This window comes from Engraulis encrasicolus, chromosome 11 (genome assembly GCF_034702125.1).
Source record: "Engraulis encrasicolus isolate BLACKSEA-1 chromosome 11, IST_EnEncr_1.0, whole genome shotgun sequence".
NCBI lineage: Eukaryota > Metazoa > Chordata > Actinopteri > Clupeiformes > Engraulidae > Engraulis > Engraulis encrasicolus.
The window spans coordinates 19,890,705-19,904,365 of record NC_085867.1 but is presented as its reverse complement, the minus strand read 5'-3'; the positions used below and the strand labels follow the sequence as shown (position 1 = coordinate 19,904,365).

At 42.1% G+C, this 13,661-nt stretch overlaps 1 protein-coding gene across 1 annotated transcript in view; it reads right to left on the bottom strand.

Moving 5' to 3' along the window:
• Nucleotides 1-371: 371 nt before the first annotated feature.
• Nucleotides 372-13,661, bottom strand: part of itga1 (integrin, alpha 1) — a 117,635-nt gene continuing 104,345 nt past the window's right edge. Inside the window, exons 20-30 of the mRNA XM_063210160.1 lie at nucleotides 13,186-13,312; nucleotides 12,811-12,906; nucleotides 12,349-12,425; nucleotides 11,521-11,604; nucleotides 10,334-10,442; nucleotides 8,553-8,666; nucleotides 7,394-7,498; nucleotides 6,775-6,882; nucleotides 3,854-3,949; nucleotides 2,866-2,979; nucleotides 372-1,199 (exon numbers count right to left, since the gene is read on the bottom strand). Of these exons, the coding sequence (XP_063066230.1) occupies nucleotides 1,134-1,199; nucleotides 2,866-2,979; nucleotides 3,854-3,949; nucleotides 6,775-6,882; nucleotides 7,394-7,498; nucleotides 8,553-8,666; nucleotides 10,334-10,442; nucleotides 11,521-11,604; nucleotides 12,349-12,425; nucleotides 12,811-12,906; nucleotides 13,186-13,312 (1,096 nt within the window). The 3' untranslated portion in view covers nucleotides 372-1,133. The remainder of the gene's footprint in view (nucleotides 1,200-2,865; nucleotides 2,980-3,853; nucleotides 3,950-6,774; nucleotides 6,883-7,393; nucleotides 7,499-8,552; nucleotides 8,667-10,333; nucleotides 10,443-11,520; nucleotides 11,605-12,348; nucleotides 12,426-12,810; nucleotides 12,907-13,185; nucleotides 13,313-13,661) is intronic.

Below are 13,661 nucleotides of genomic sequence, written 5' to 3'. Positions count from 1 at the left end.
AAAAATGTAGTGTTAAATCAACTCTGTTCTGGGAATTTTCGTATGGTACGAAATTCAACACTTTAAGTGTTGAATAAATACTAGAAAACCAAATATGCTCTGGAACAATGTTAAATTAAAATCTTAAAGTGTTAACTTAAATACTCAAAGAGCTGCATTAACACTAAACCGTCCCAGAATAGTGTTGAAATAACACTGCAAACTGTACAGTACTGTACGCCATGGTGTGGCAGAGCAGGAGGTCTCTATGATGATGATCCTTGAGGATGAATGATGATGCTGGTCCTAGCTGGGCCTCACACAGATGCAGAGGCCCCAGCCGATCCTTAGGACTTGGCTGGTAAAGTAAAGTAAGGTTGTAATCTTGTGTAATCACTTCACGGCGCAAGGCGTGTCAAGCATGTGGGGCATGTGGAGCATTTTTTAGAGCAACACTGTAAGCACCATTGTTGTTGTGCTTATTCAGAAAAGGGCTGTGGTGTGGGTAGAGAAGGAAAAAGCCTCTTTTGTGCCACCTTGCAGTTGCGTGACCAGGAACACGTTTGACCGACCGACTGACGGACCAACCGCACTCCACAAAAACACAGAAGTGTGGACAGTGACATGAACATTGAGCGCATACATATGTGTACACAGAGACACAGCAGGACCTACTGGTTGGTGGTGACACGTCAAATTTGAGGGAGCCATCGTGGGCCACCCTCAATAATATTCCGACTGCTGTTGATCCAGTGAGAACTGGAAAAAAATCTTTGGACATCTTTGGACAAATCTCGCTCGTGGTGCTGGGAGAGCGTCTCTTTGGCGTTTTTTTTTTAAATATAGCCTCCGAATCTGAAGCTCTGATGTTTTTTTTTGAGAGCCTCAAAGTTCTCTGTGTGGAGATCAGGCAGCGTGTGAGGACCACAGGCCAGTCCCTGGCGGTGTGGTGTGGTGTGGAAGAGGCACATGACGTGAAGGCTGAAGGGTGTACAGGAAATTGTGCAGTATGAATTCAACACTGAGGAGGAGTTGAACCAACACTATTAGTGTTCATTTCGACTCTTGGTCTTAAAGTCTTGAATCAACACTGCAAAATTGACCATGTGGTGGGCTAATCCGTCTACTGTGCACCGTGAGGTTGCAAGGGACTCTCAATCGTCCATCTTTTCCTTCTGCTGCTCCATCTCCTCCATGGATCTTCTCCTGAAGAATCCGCACTGAGAGCGTCGAACATCACATCAAAGTAATGGGCATGGGAGAGGAGACAAAAAAGGAAAGGAAGGGAAAGAAGCGTCACAACAGTGTTCTGAACTACGAAGGAAGAAAATGCAACAATCACTGATGGGCAACTTGGACTCAGAAGCTACAGTCGTGTACACTCCAGTGCCATATTCCGAATGACAATTTGGATAGGTAAATTGAAGCATACTGGATTGTAGCTTCAGGATGCAGTTTGACCATCACTGTCGGTTAAGCATACTGTAATTTTCAAACTGAGTTTTAACAGGAATTTGTCAGAGAAATGAAAAAAAGAGAAAGAAAATAAAATGTTCCCAATGAACACCTTAAACGGATATACAGTAGTTTACACACAGCCTGACTTTGCTGTGTAGCCTACAGTATAAAAAATGACTAATCTTAGCAACATTCCATCCAACTGAAAATAAGCTTTCCAACCTTCCCCTCGAGTTCAGAATTTGAGTTTTGCCTTTCTAGGGTTCTTCCAGCCATTCTCTGATATGAGTCTGGCAGCGTAACTTGTACCTCAAAGCAAGCATGTATCATCATGCATGTATCATCATGCAAGGAGTAACATCAACAAGCTTGGAGACGAAAATGTCATGGGTGAGCGGTTAGGGCGTCAGACTTGCATCCCAGAGGTTGCCGGTTCGACTCCCGACCCGCCAGGTTGGTGGGGGGAGTAATCAACCAGTGCTCTCCCCCATCCTCCTCCATGACTGAGGTACCCTGAGCATGGTACCGTCCCACCGCACAGCTCCCCATGGGGCGCCACTGAGGGCTGCCCCCTTGCACGGGTGAGGCATAAATGCAATTTCGTTGTGTGCAGTGTGCAGTGTTCACTTGTGTGCTGTGGAGTGCTGTGTCACAATGACAATGGGAGTTGGAGTAAAGGAGTAAAGCGAAATGTTGAAGGTAAAACTCAAGTACTTACCTCGAGGGGAGGAGGGAAATGAGCTGATTCCCAAAGAGTGGAAAGCACTTTAAAGGTGCACTGTGTAATATTTGTATAGTTTATTTCTATAATTCGTGCCGCCCATTCATAAATGTCACCTTTTTCATGAATACAGTACTTACCACCAGGGTGCGATTTGTTGAAGACCCAGAAGGGGGGATAAGTTTCAGATTTTAAGCATTATCAATGGAGTTACATACCGCAAATATTCAAATCCTGTAAGAAAAGTGGAGGTATCAAAACCAGAAGGGGGGACAATCCCCACCATCCCCCCCTACAAATCGCACCCTGCTTACCACCACCATCCTATTCTAAATATTCATTCATACATGAAAAAAGGTGATCTTCTCCGTTGTCTGCCATTTTGAATTCCCAAAAATAGACATTTTTAGCTGCAAAACTTACTGTACTTTGGTCATACTAGTAAATAAACATTAACGAAGAGATCAAATTTAGCAATATTCAGCACACTTTCAATGAGCAGCAGTGTTCCAATAGTTCCTGGCAACCATCCTACACAGTGCCCCTTTAACCCCTTAGCACAGCACTATGGCTCTCTGTAATGTCATAGCAATGTTGTTATGATGTATTTAAGCATTTTCAGCAAGTGAATAGGGTCGCTGGCGACCCCTGCTGCAGTAAGAGGCTACTGCAAGGCAAGCTGGCACAGGGAAAAGGAGGCGACCCACCTTCCATAGGGTGAAGATGACCAGTGCCAATATGAGCAGCCCTATAAGGATGGCCAGGATGATGATCCACAGCGGTACGCCCCCTACGCCCTCCTTGGTGACCTGCACCTTGACCTGAGTGCCATCCAAGAGAATACAATGTGTCAGCCTGTCACATGGACCATGAGCAGATTCTAAACGATCTCTATCTGTATAAACTGACCAAAAATGTCTACATGTATGCAGGGTGGCCCAAAGATATGGGACACATTTAAAACGTATTCAAAACTCGCACAAGTGCTCTGTGTAATGTCATAGTAGTATAATATTAGTAGTACTATACTGCCCTACAATTTCAGAACGCAGTATAATTCAAAATGGCAAACTGAGAAAAAAGGCTTTAAAGTTTCCTTTCTGTCCACGCGACTGTGTTGGAGGTAAAGTGGTGATGACACCTCCATGTAATACTTTTTTATGGTGAAAATTTATGCACACAAGAAAAAAGCAAAAAAACCAACATTCTCATTACTTTTTAGCTGAAAAATCATTATACTGCGTTCTGTTGTGGTATTACTGTCTACACCAAAACCACGGTGTCAATGGAGAAGTGCAGTATAATGCTCATTATACTGCGTTCTTGGCTAGTACGACGTAACCTCCTAAAACCAAAAAGCGCAGTATAATCAGTTTTTTGCGTTTTTTTCCGAAACGGGACCAAGTTGGGCCAAAAAATTCTAACACAAGAAAAAGAAGGTATTTTAAAGCCAATTTCCGGTCTAAACCCATTTTCGACCATTTTCAAGATACTGCGTTCTGATATTGTAGGGCAGTATAGTAGTAGCCTACTACTGTACTAAGTTTCTTCAATGACAAGTAAGTCGTTGTAGTAAAGTGCTCAACTGGTGTAATGGTGCATGTTATGAGGCTGGGCAACAATATAGTGTATAGCGCTGTGTGGCCATCTGTGTACTGTACGGCGTATGCATAAATATACACCATAAATACTCACCTCTCGAGCAATGTTGTTGTCAGGTAAAATAAAGAGGTCTGTGTTCAAGTTGGTCAGCTCACCCTTCACCGTCAAGCCAACACTCGAGTATTCAGCCTGCAAAATGTAAAACACAGGTTTATTAGCTTCCATAGATGGCATGCCTATCAAACACATCCTAACACTAACCCCTCCTCTCCTCCTACATTAACAACTTTACCAATTTTAGTCAGAGTGTCATAAATGAAGAAGGGATAATGCCAAAACATTGTGGTTTAAGAATGCTTCACCTAACCACGTTCTACAGCAGGAGAGAAGTCGAAAGTAACAAGTTTGTATCCAATTTTGGTATCTTTGGTATCAAAGGCGCCTCGGTAACACTTTACTTTACGGATCGCTAATAAGGTGGTAATTAAGCGGGCTTGCGGAGCAAGGACCATGCAGAGCATGGCCCTTGCAGAGCAAGGCCCGATTATAGTAATCTCTAAGTCCTGTTTCTTTTATTATTTATTGGTCTTGTGCAGGGCAGCAGTAAAATAGAAAATGGATCTCCTCCTAGGCCTTTCGAGATAGAGACACCGTTCAAACACTAAAACGACCGGCTCGGCTTGGAGATCGCATATAGTTATAGGCTTCTCCGTGTCTCTTGTCGTTTTCCCGTTTTTGGCGATTTTGTTAAAGCCTGGGTCCCCATTGAAAACAGTGGTGGAACCTCCATGAACCAAGGTTCCGCCACTCTAGAGATTAGAGTGTAGGAGGCTTTTTCGGTCATAAAACATCAACACTTTCACCTAGAAGTTTAGTTGACGCGTTGTTAGCGAGCTCTATGGGATGTCTCCAAATTGTCAAAGTTTCATCTCCCAACTCCCAATACTTTTTAAATGGCAGGTTTGTAAAAAAAAACAGGCCTGGGTCTATGGAGAATCCCAGTCTTTCGAAAAGTGCATTTTTCAAGAGATCAGCGCATGTCCCACACGGAGGTCCATTTGTGCCTGAAAAATGTAACCTATAAACTTCATTCAAAGACTGTTAGAGAGATCACAAGCATGACTCCGATCTGTGAAAAGGACACGTGCCAACTCCTTTTAGTTTTTTTACAACGATGTTGTAAAGACAAAAAACTCATTCTCATTTTCTCCCCAGTTTAGAACTCAATACTAACTGTCTTTCAGTCAATCACAACAGGTGCAGCCAGTGAAGGGTTCCATTTCAACTGTCACTGTCTCAAGATTCTATTCTTAACGAGCAGGTGCGAGCAACCATTCTAGAAGTCTGTTGTTCAGCTCTGCAATGCAATGTAATATAGTCTTGCTGGACTGTGCATGACAGCTAGCTGCTTGGCTTAGTGGTAATGCATGCTGCTGCATCAGAGATATGGAGGTGGAGGGTTCGAACCCCACCCAAAGCCATGTTGATTTTCTAAATTATATCATATGCAGTGTTACTTGGCCAACTTAAGATGTCATGTATGTCATTTAGAATGGATGGCAAATGTGCTGAATTACAGATATGGAGGTTGGGGGTTCGAACCCCAGTCAAAGCCATGTTGATTTTCAAAATTATATCATATGCAGTGTTCCTCGGCCAACTTAAAATGCCATGTATGTCATTTAGTATGGATGGCAAATGTGCTAAATTACAGATATTGAGGTTGGGGGTTCGAACCCCAGTCAAAGCCATGTTGATTTTCTAAATTATATCATATGCAGTGTTCCTTGGCCAACTTAAAATGCCATGTATGTCATTTAGTATGGATGGCAAATGTGCTGAATTACAGATATTGAGGTTGGGGGTTCGAACCCCAGTCAAAGCCATGTTGATTTTCAAAATTATATCATATGCAGTGTTCCTTGGCCAACTTAAAATGCCATGTATGTCATTTAGTATGAATGGCAAATGTGCTGAATTAGGGATATGGGGGTTTGAGGTTCGAAACCCCAGTCGAAGCCATGTTGATTTTCAAAATGATATCATATGCAGTGTTCCTTAGCCAACTTCAAATATCATGTATCGTATGTCATTTAAATATCAATGCAAAGGGGTTGGTTTACAGATATGGAGGTTGTGAGTTCTAATCCCGCTCGAAGCCATGTTGATTTTCAAAATTATATCATATGCAGTGTTCCTTAGCCAACTTAAAATACCATGTATGTCATTTAGTATATCCCCAAAACGCAGAGCTACAACACTTTCAAGATGGCTGAATCCAAGATGGCTGAATTGTTTGGCCCATAACTTCTGACTGGGTGGATGGAGTTTTTCCAAGATTTCTTTTAGCTTTGTTTTCTCAATAGTACTTTGTTTCATCTCTGCCCCAAAAGGCAAGCCCGCTTCCAGCATTTTCTGTGAGAATGCATTTCTAGTTTCATGTTAATTTCATAGTTATTTCATAGTTATTTCAGGGTAATAACTGTTTGTTTTTAGTAACAACAGCAAAATAACCATACAGTTTCCAGTGCATTGTGGTGACACCCTGATGACTCGCAGCACGGTGACACTTTGTTCACACACACACACACACACACACACACACACACATACGCACACACACACACACACACACACACACACACACACACACACACACACACACACACACACACACACACAATGCACTGGAAACTGTATGGTTATTTTGCTGTTGTTACTAAAAACAAACAGTTATTACCCTGAAATAACTATGAAATAACTATGAAATTAACATGAAATTACCATTAGCGATCCGTAAAGTAAAGTGTTACCGGCGCCTCCTCCGCATTTTCCCCCACATCAATATGGCGGAATGATGTCCGACTTCTACATACACATGGCATGGGGACCCTTGGAGAAAAGACTTCTACATACACACGGCATGGGGACCCTTGGAGAAAAGACTTCTACATACACACGGCATGGGGACCCTTGGAGAAAAGATGAAGTAACAGCAGAGCAGGCAGACTCACCACGACAAAGGTGGGCTTCCACACCCTGAGCGTGATGTCCACCTGGCTCTTGTTGGCTTTGGAGGGCAGGAAACAGGTGAAGCTGGAGCATGTCAGCTGTGCACAACTCTGAAACAGACATAACGGGAGAGGGGGGGGGGTGAGAGAATAAAAAGTGTGAGAGTGTGTGTGTGTGTGTGTGTGTGTGTGTGTGCGTGCGTGTGTACGTGCGTGCGCGCATGTATAAGAATGTGTGCGATTATACAGTATATGTACAGTGTGTGTGTGTGTGTGTGTGTGTGTGTGTGTGTGTGTGCAAACGTGTGTGTGTGTGTGTGTGTGTTGTGTGTGTGTGTGTGTGTGTGTGTGTGTGTGTGTGTGTGTGTGTGTGTGTGTGTGTGTGTGTGTGTGTGTGCGCAAACGTGTGTGTGTGTGTGTGTGTGTGTGTGTGTGTGTGTGTGTGTGTGTGTGTGTGTGTGTGTGTGTGTGTGTGTGTGTGTGTGTGTGTGTGTGTGTGTGTGTGTGTGTGTGACAGACAGAGAGAGAGAGAGAGAGAGAGAGTGAGTGAGTGTGCAGACATGCGTGTGTGTGAGATTGTGTACATCACATCGGTCACATATCCCGTTCAGAACGAACTTACCAGAATGAACTGACCAAGGGTCTCCTTTTTGGGCTTTGGCGTGTAGACCTTTCTGGGGCTGATGCCTTCTGGGTTTATGCGTTCCTCTGCACGGCAGGAAACTCCCTGTTAGTGAGACGAGAGACAACACCATGGAGAAAAAGAAAAGTGAGTCTGTTCCTTCATGCTTCAAGAAGTGGGCGAGCTTCAGAGAATCGATTCAAGAGGCACACAAAGTAAATCACACATTCACGATGAAGAAAGTAAGCCCTGCCTTGCCGCCATTGTTGACTTGATTATCAGTGCTGGCATAACTTATCCCGTTAAGACAGAGCATTATAAATGTATCGTTACCAGAATGGCAAAGCCTTAGTGTGTTACTAAAGGCCCTGTGTTATGTCATAGAATTGTAGTACTGTACTATGGTAACTTTTCAATGACTATTACAGTATGCCACTGGAGGTACGCCGTACATTCGCCTAAGGGGTTAAGTATGTGATACAGAAAGCTAATCAGTGTAATCATTTGGGCAGGCGTGGTAAAACGCAGTGCGTCATTGACTTTAACAACAAAGGAGTGATTCCATGCGCTTCTGTGTTCTCCTCTGGTGCCTCAATGGGAGACGGACAAAGTTCTTAAAGGTGCACTGTTTAATATTTTTAGCAGTTAATTTCCAGAATTCATGCTGCCCATTCACAAAATCACCCTTTTCATTAATGCTTACCCATCAAATTCTAAGTATTCTAAGTGACTGTGAAAATTACACTTTTCATACATGAAAAGGGGGCTCTTCTCCATGTCCACCATTTTGAGTTTCTAGAAATAGACACTTTTAGCTGCACAACTTACTGTACTTTGGTCATACAACTAAATATTATTTTATTACTAAGTAAATATTCATGAATAGGCAGCAGTTTCAATGAGCAGCATACAGATAGTTGCCAGACCTCCTCTGGCCACCATCCTATACACAGTGCTAGCCTGGTGTTACCAGAACACATGAAATACTTCGTAATTAATTTTTGGTCTGGATCCTCGATGCCCTGGAGCGCTTTGGTGAAAGGAGTGAGCTACTGTATATGTAGTGTCGATATATATTTTGAACCGTTTTGTACGTTTTACTTTCCCGTATGGGCAGCATTTACCTAGAAGAGAGGAAAGGGAACAGGCGTCACGTTACCGGAGAGGAGGAGACGTGAGTGAGGTAGAGCAGCTTGTTCTTCATCGGGGAGTCCTCTGGAAACAAAACGGTGAGCCTGAGGTCCGGGATCTCAAAATCAGCCTCCCTCTCCACCTGCAATCAAAAACAAAGTCAAAAATCAAGCTTGTGACCCTGCCGTGGCCTAACGCTAGGGCACTGGGTTACTACGCCGGCAACACAGGTTCAATTCTGGCCCGGGTCATTTGCTGATCCTCCCCTATCTGTCTCTCTCCCACTCACTTCCTGTCACCATCTCCAACTGTCCTATCAAATAAAGGCAAAGAAGCCCTAAACATAAAAAATACAAAACAAAACAAGTCAAGCTTGTGAGTGGGCCTCAGACCAAATGGACATTATTACTGTTCTTTCCTCGCATGAATTATGGAACACTTAACATACAAACCCCAACTCCATAGAAGTTGGGACACAAGGTAAATTTTGAATAATAACAAAATACTGCCATTTTCAAAACGTCTGATTCTTACATTAGATGGCGCAAAGAAAAAAAATAGTGTTTTGGGGGATATTCATGAATATGTTAAAACAACACGTCTCAAAAGAGTTGGGACGATGACAATAAAATGCAGCAAATGTCGAGGAAGACTTTTGAGTGGCTTTTCATGCTGTTTAAAACCCATTTATATCATTCAGCATTGTATTTAACTCTACAGATGAGCGAGAACAACTTAACCCATGCACTACTGCATCCCCATACCATCATGGAGGCTGACTTTTGAAGTTAGCACTAACACAAAGTTGGATGGTCCATTTTCACTGTAGCACATGGTGTGTAAGACTCTATTATTTTCAAAAAGACTTCTGCAACTTCTGCTGACTTCTGTAAGCAAAGGACAGTTTCCCATGTCTTCTGGGTCTATTTCAAGTGGGCTCAGGTGTGTAGGAGAATGTTAAAGCCCTCTATCATTTGCACACATGAAGCATTCTTAACATGGTAAATTTTCAATAGCTGTAATTCTTGGAGGGATAGAGTGAGACTTCATCTAATATATATTTCATGATGTCATGAATCTATACAATGATTTTAATGACAAAAATATGTCTTATGTACAATCAATCATGGTACATCAAAGGGAATTCAAAAATGTATGTAATAACTATGGTAATTATTCCCTCTGCATCTTTAATTCTGAGTGACTTAACCTCTCTGTGATGGTCTTATACCTGGACACTCATGTTGTCCATCAGTACAATTCATTTTGAAATGTTCCTCTTTGATGTTTGATCTTATTTGGATGTTTATTACATTTCACTGATCCCCGTCCCAACTTCTTTGAGACGTGTTGCAGTTATCAAATTAGAAATGAGTACATATGTCCCCCAAAACAATATTGTTTCTCTGTTTTAACACTTAATATGTTGTCTTTGCACTATTCTCCATCTAATGAATGGATTGCATGTTTTGAAAATGATACCACTCTGATTTTATTCACAGTTTACCAAACGTCCCAACTTCACCGGAGTTGGGGTTTGTACATGTTTACATTCAGCTGTGGAACCAAATTGATCTCCAACTTGGCTACTTTCTTTATCGCAGTAAACAAACCACTTTGAAATTTATTATTTTTCAAGGCTTTGTCATACAGTAGGCTACATACTCAGCCAACCCTATTGTAGACATAAACGGAGTAATTTTCATCCCAATGGTAAAGCTGTCACCAGTGAACTATGCATTCATGCTGTGGAGCACATCTTGATGTTGTGTCTGGGTGTGTGTGTTTTTATACAGTAAGCCCGCTTACCACAAAGCTGACTTTCATCTCCTCCCCAATCCCACTGGTGTGGTTAAAGACTCTTGGGTATGTATCTCCCTCCTTGATGACAATGTGGTCCTCTTTCATGTGTTTCGTTCTGAAGGGAGACAGAGAATACACCATTTTTTAAAAAGGAATTCCATAGCTATCCAGTCATTTACAGCGAAAAATGTTGGATGTTGTTTGCCAGTACTTAGGTCATTACACTGGCTGTCGGTGAGATTTAGAATTGAGTTTAAAACTCTTCTGATAGTTTATGAGTCACTACAATGGCTTAGGCCCTAAATATATTTTAGATATGCAAGATCAATATCATCCTAATAGATGTCTTAGGTCTTCTTAGTCTCCTCTACTGCCTCCAGACAAGGTGGAATGGCATTTAGTAATACAGTATGCGGACAAATGCTGGAACCAGCTTCATGTCCAGATTAGAACTACCGAAACGGTATCTTAAACATATTTAATTTTATCCGCCTTTGGTAATAGTTACAGTAGTTAGTGATCTATTGTAATTGTCTAGTTAGTGATTGTTATATCAATTATCTTAACCATTGCAATTTTGGTGACAGTATGGTTATGACATAGGCTCTGTGCAAAAGGCTTATGTCTTATATCCTGTTACTTAAGGCTCTCTGTAATGTCATAGAAATGTTGTTATTATGTAGTTGAGTATTTCCAGCAAATAGTGAATAGGCCCGCCGGCGACCCCATCTGCACTAAGAGGCTACTAAACTGATCAGTATAGTACAGTACACCAGTGTGCAAATCTCTTTCTTAATCAAGAAATCAAGACAAGGCCCAAGACCAGATCTGATTTCAGGTGGCAGAATAGTCATCTATGGAGGCTAGTCATAGCCTCTCGCACCATCCTACGTACTTCCGTCAAGAGACTTGGCTCCGCACTACGTCTGGTATCTCTTTTCTGTGGAGCGATGTTGAGAGGCAGGATTTGGCCGGTGTTCTGACAAAACAACCTCCAGACCATGAACATGAAATGAAATGGTAGTATTATGGGATGGTCAGAACCATGCTAGGCTAGTCACATATTTGGTCATTTCTGTAGACTAACTGTAGACAACTCTGTGTTGCACTATGCGCATTTGTACAACAGGGGGCAGTATTGGACCATATGATTAATGGTGGATGCAATAAGTGATGTGAGCGGTGCGACTCACGCGGTGAACTTGAGGTTGGCCTCGTACTGCACGGGAATGATGATGTCCACATCGTTGTCCTCTAACGCAGACTCCTCGCTGTCACTGTAGCAAGAGAAAAAGCACATTTATAAACCTCTAAACAATGTGGATATGCTGTAGCAGCCCATAGGGGGCATTAATGTGATGTGCATCTCAGCCCCAATGTGGATATTTTTTTAACAAGACAATAGAGTCATGACAAATGTGGGGTGGTTAGACAGCTCGGAGGCTCTTTAACGGATATTGTACAGTATGTTAATAGTATTGCCTTTCCAAATCTCCAAACTTTAACCCCTTAAGACACGGCTTTATACATTTGTTGTTACCAGTATGGCAATGACTAAGTCGTAGTGTATTACTAAAGGGCCTGTGTTGTGTAATAGTATTGTAGTGCTATGGTAGTTCAATTTCAATGTCTATTACAGCGTGCCACTGGAGGTACGGCGTGCATTAAGGAGCTGTGTGGAAGTATCCCCTGAGTACTACCCACCAGAGGTGTGGATTTGAGTCGCATTACTTGGAACTCAAGTCAGTCTCAAGTGCCAATTTTGAGGACTTTAGACCTGACAATGGCAAAATTGGCAAATGACTTGCAACCTGATGAAACCTTGAGACTGATTAAGACATCATGTCGAAAAAGTTAGTCTGTTAATAAATAATATTTAAACATCCACGTCTGCGATCTACCTTCATGACTTGGGATCTTACTTCGCTTGAATGCATTTTCTCTCAAGAGTTGACCTGGACATTGGTAGTTCATACGTACATGGTGTCTTGTTAATGCCTGGATAAAAAAGGTTGTCTCACCTTGAAGCCTCGACGTGGATAATGATGTCCTTTTGAATGTGAGCTGGGTTCACCTCAAAGTGGATACGGAATGCCTTCTGTGATGGTGAAAAAACAACAAAGGGAAACAACATTTATATTATCTTTTTGTTAAATATATTTTTTGGGGCTTTTATGCCTTTAATTGATAGGACAGTCTGAGATGGTGACAGGAAGCGAGTGGGACAGAGAGACAGAGTGGGATCGGGAAATGACCCCGACCGGACTTGAATCGGGGTCCCCCATCATTTAGCCTATATTATTTATTAGGAATTAAGAATGTGTTCATATTCAGCGAGGGAGTAGGAATGGGCGTGGATACATTGGCTATATAAATTCACTTCAAATGGAGTAGGAGTACAACACTTTAAAATGGACAATGTTGTTGCTGTCGCTTGATGTACTGTGCTCTGCATCGTGTGAGTCCAGCTGTGAGGACCTTACCTCCATGGCTGTTCTGAGGAAAGGATAGCCCACCGCGCAGGACACCCTCGTGTTGTTGGGTGAACACAGTAGGTCCCTCTTATCACCAATTACAGGCTTCATGAAAGAAAGAAAGAAAGAAAGAAAGAAAGAAAGAAAGAAAGAAAGAAAGAAAGAAAGAAAGAAAGAAAGAAAGAAAGAAAGAGAGTAGGAAAAAGAAAATTAGATACAATACAGTATGCGAGACTGTTCACAAATATTAGGCCTGTCACCACAGTATCATAAACCAAAATGAACTGACAAAACATCGATGGTATGCTACACAACAATGACATAATGTTTAAATATTGCTGATGCATTGCGAAAAATATCAAAGTTGATGAAAGCTGAACTCACCTCCACTTTCACATAGTTGATATTTTCAGAGTAGGTTAGTATGACTTTGGTGTTGTAAGCATTGTCCTTACTGTTGCTCACAGAGACTAGGACATTAAACTTCTCCTGGTTTGCCTTAATAACCACACTGAAGACAGAAACAGAAAAAAAGATTTAGCTCCAAAAACGATCACTGGCAGTTTTGTTTTTCAAACACAAGGAGGCGCAATAGCGCTTACATGACAGATATTCTCGCAGCTCAACAGAGAAGAGGCTGTCAAATGATGGTTTGGTTTTGGTGAATGTTTCCATGCTTTGCTCATTCTGGAAAAAGATCTGATCACCAGACAGGGCAGACCTGATGATTAAGACTTAAACACACGAGTATAAATACATCTTAGTGGCTGACGAAAATAGCAGTTACAACAAACATGGTCTAATGAAGCTGATGAGGTCTTCGAGAAGAAGAAACCGCTGGTGTGTGTGTGTGTGTGTGT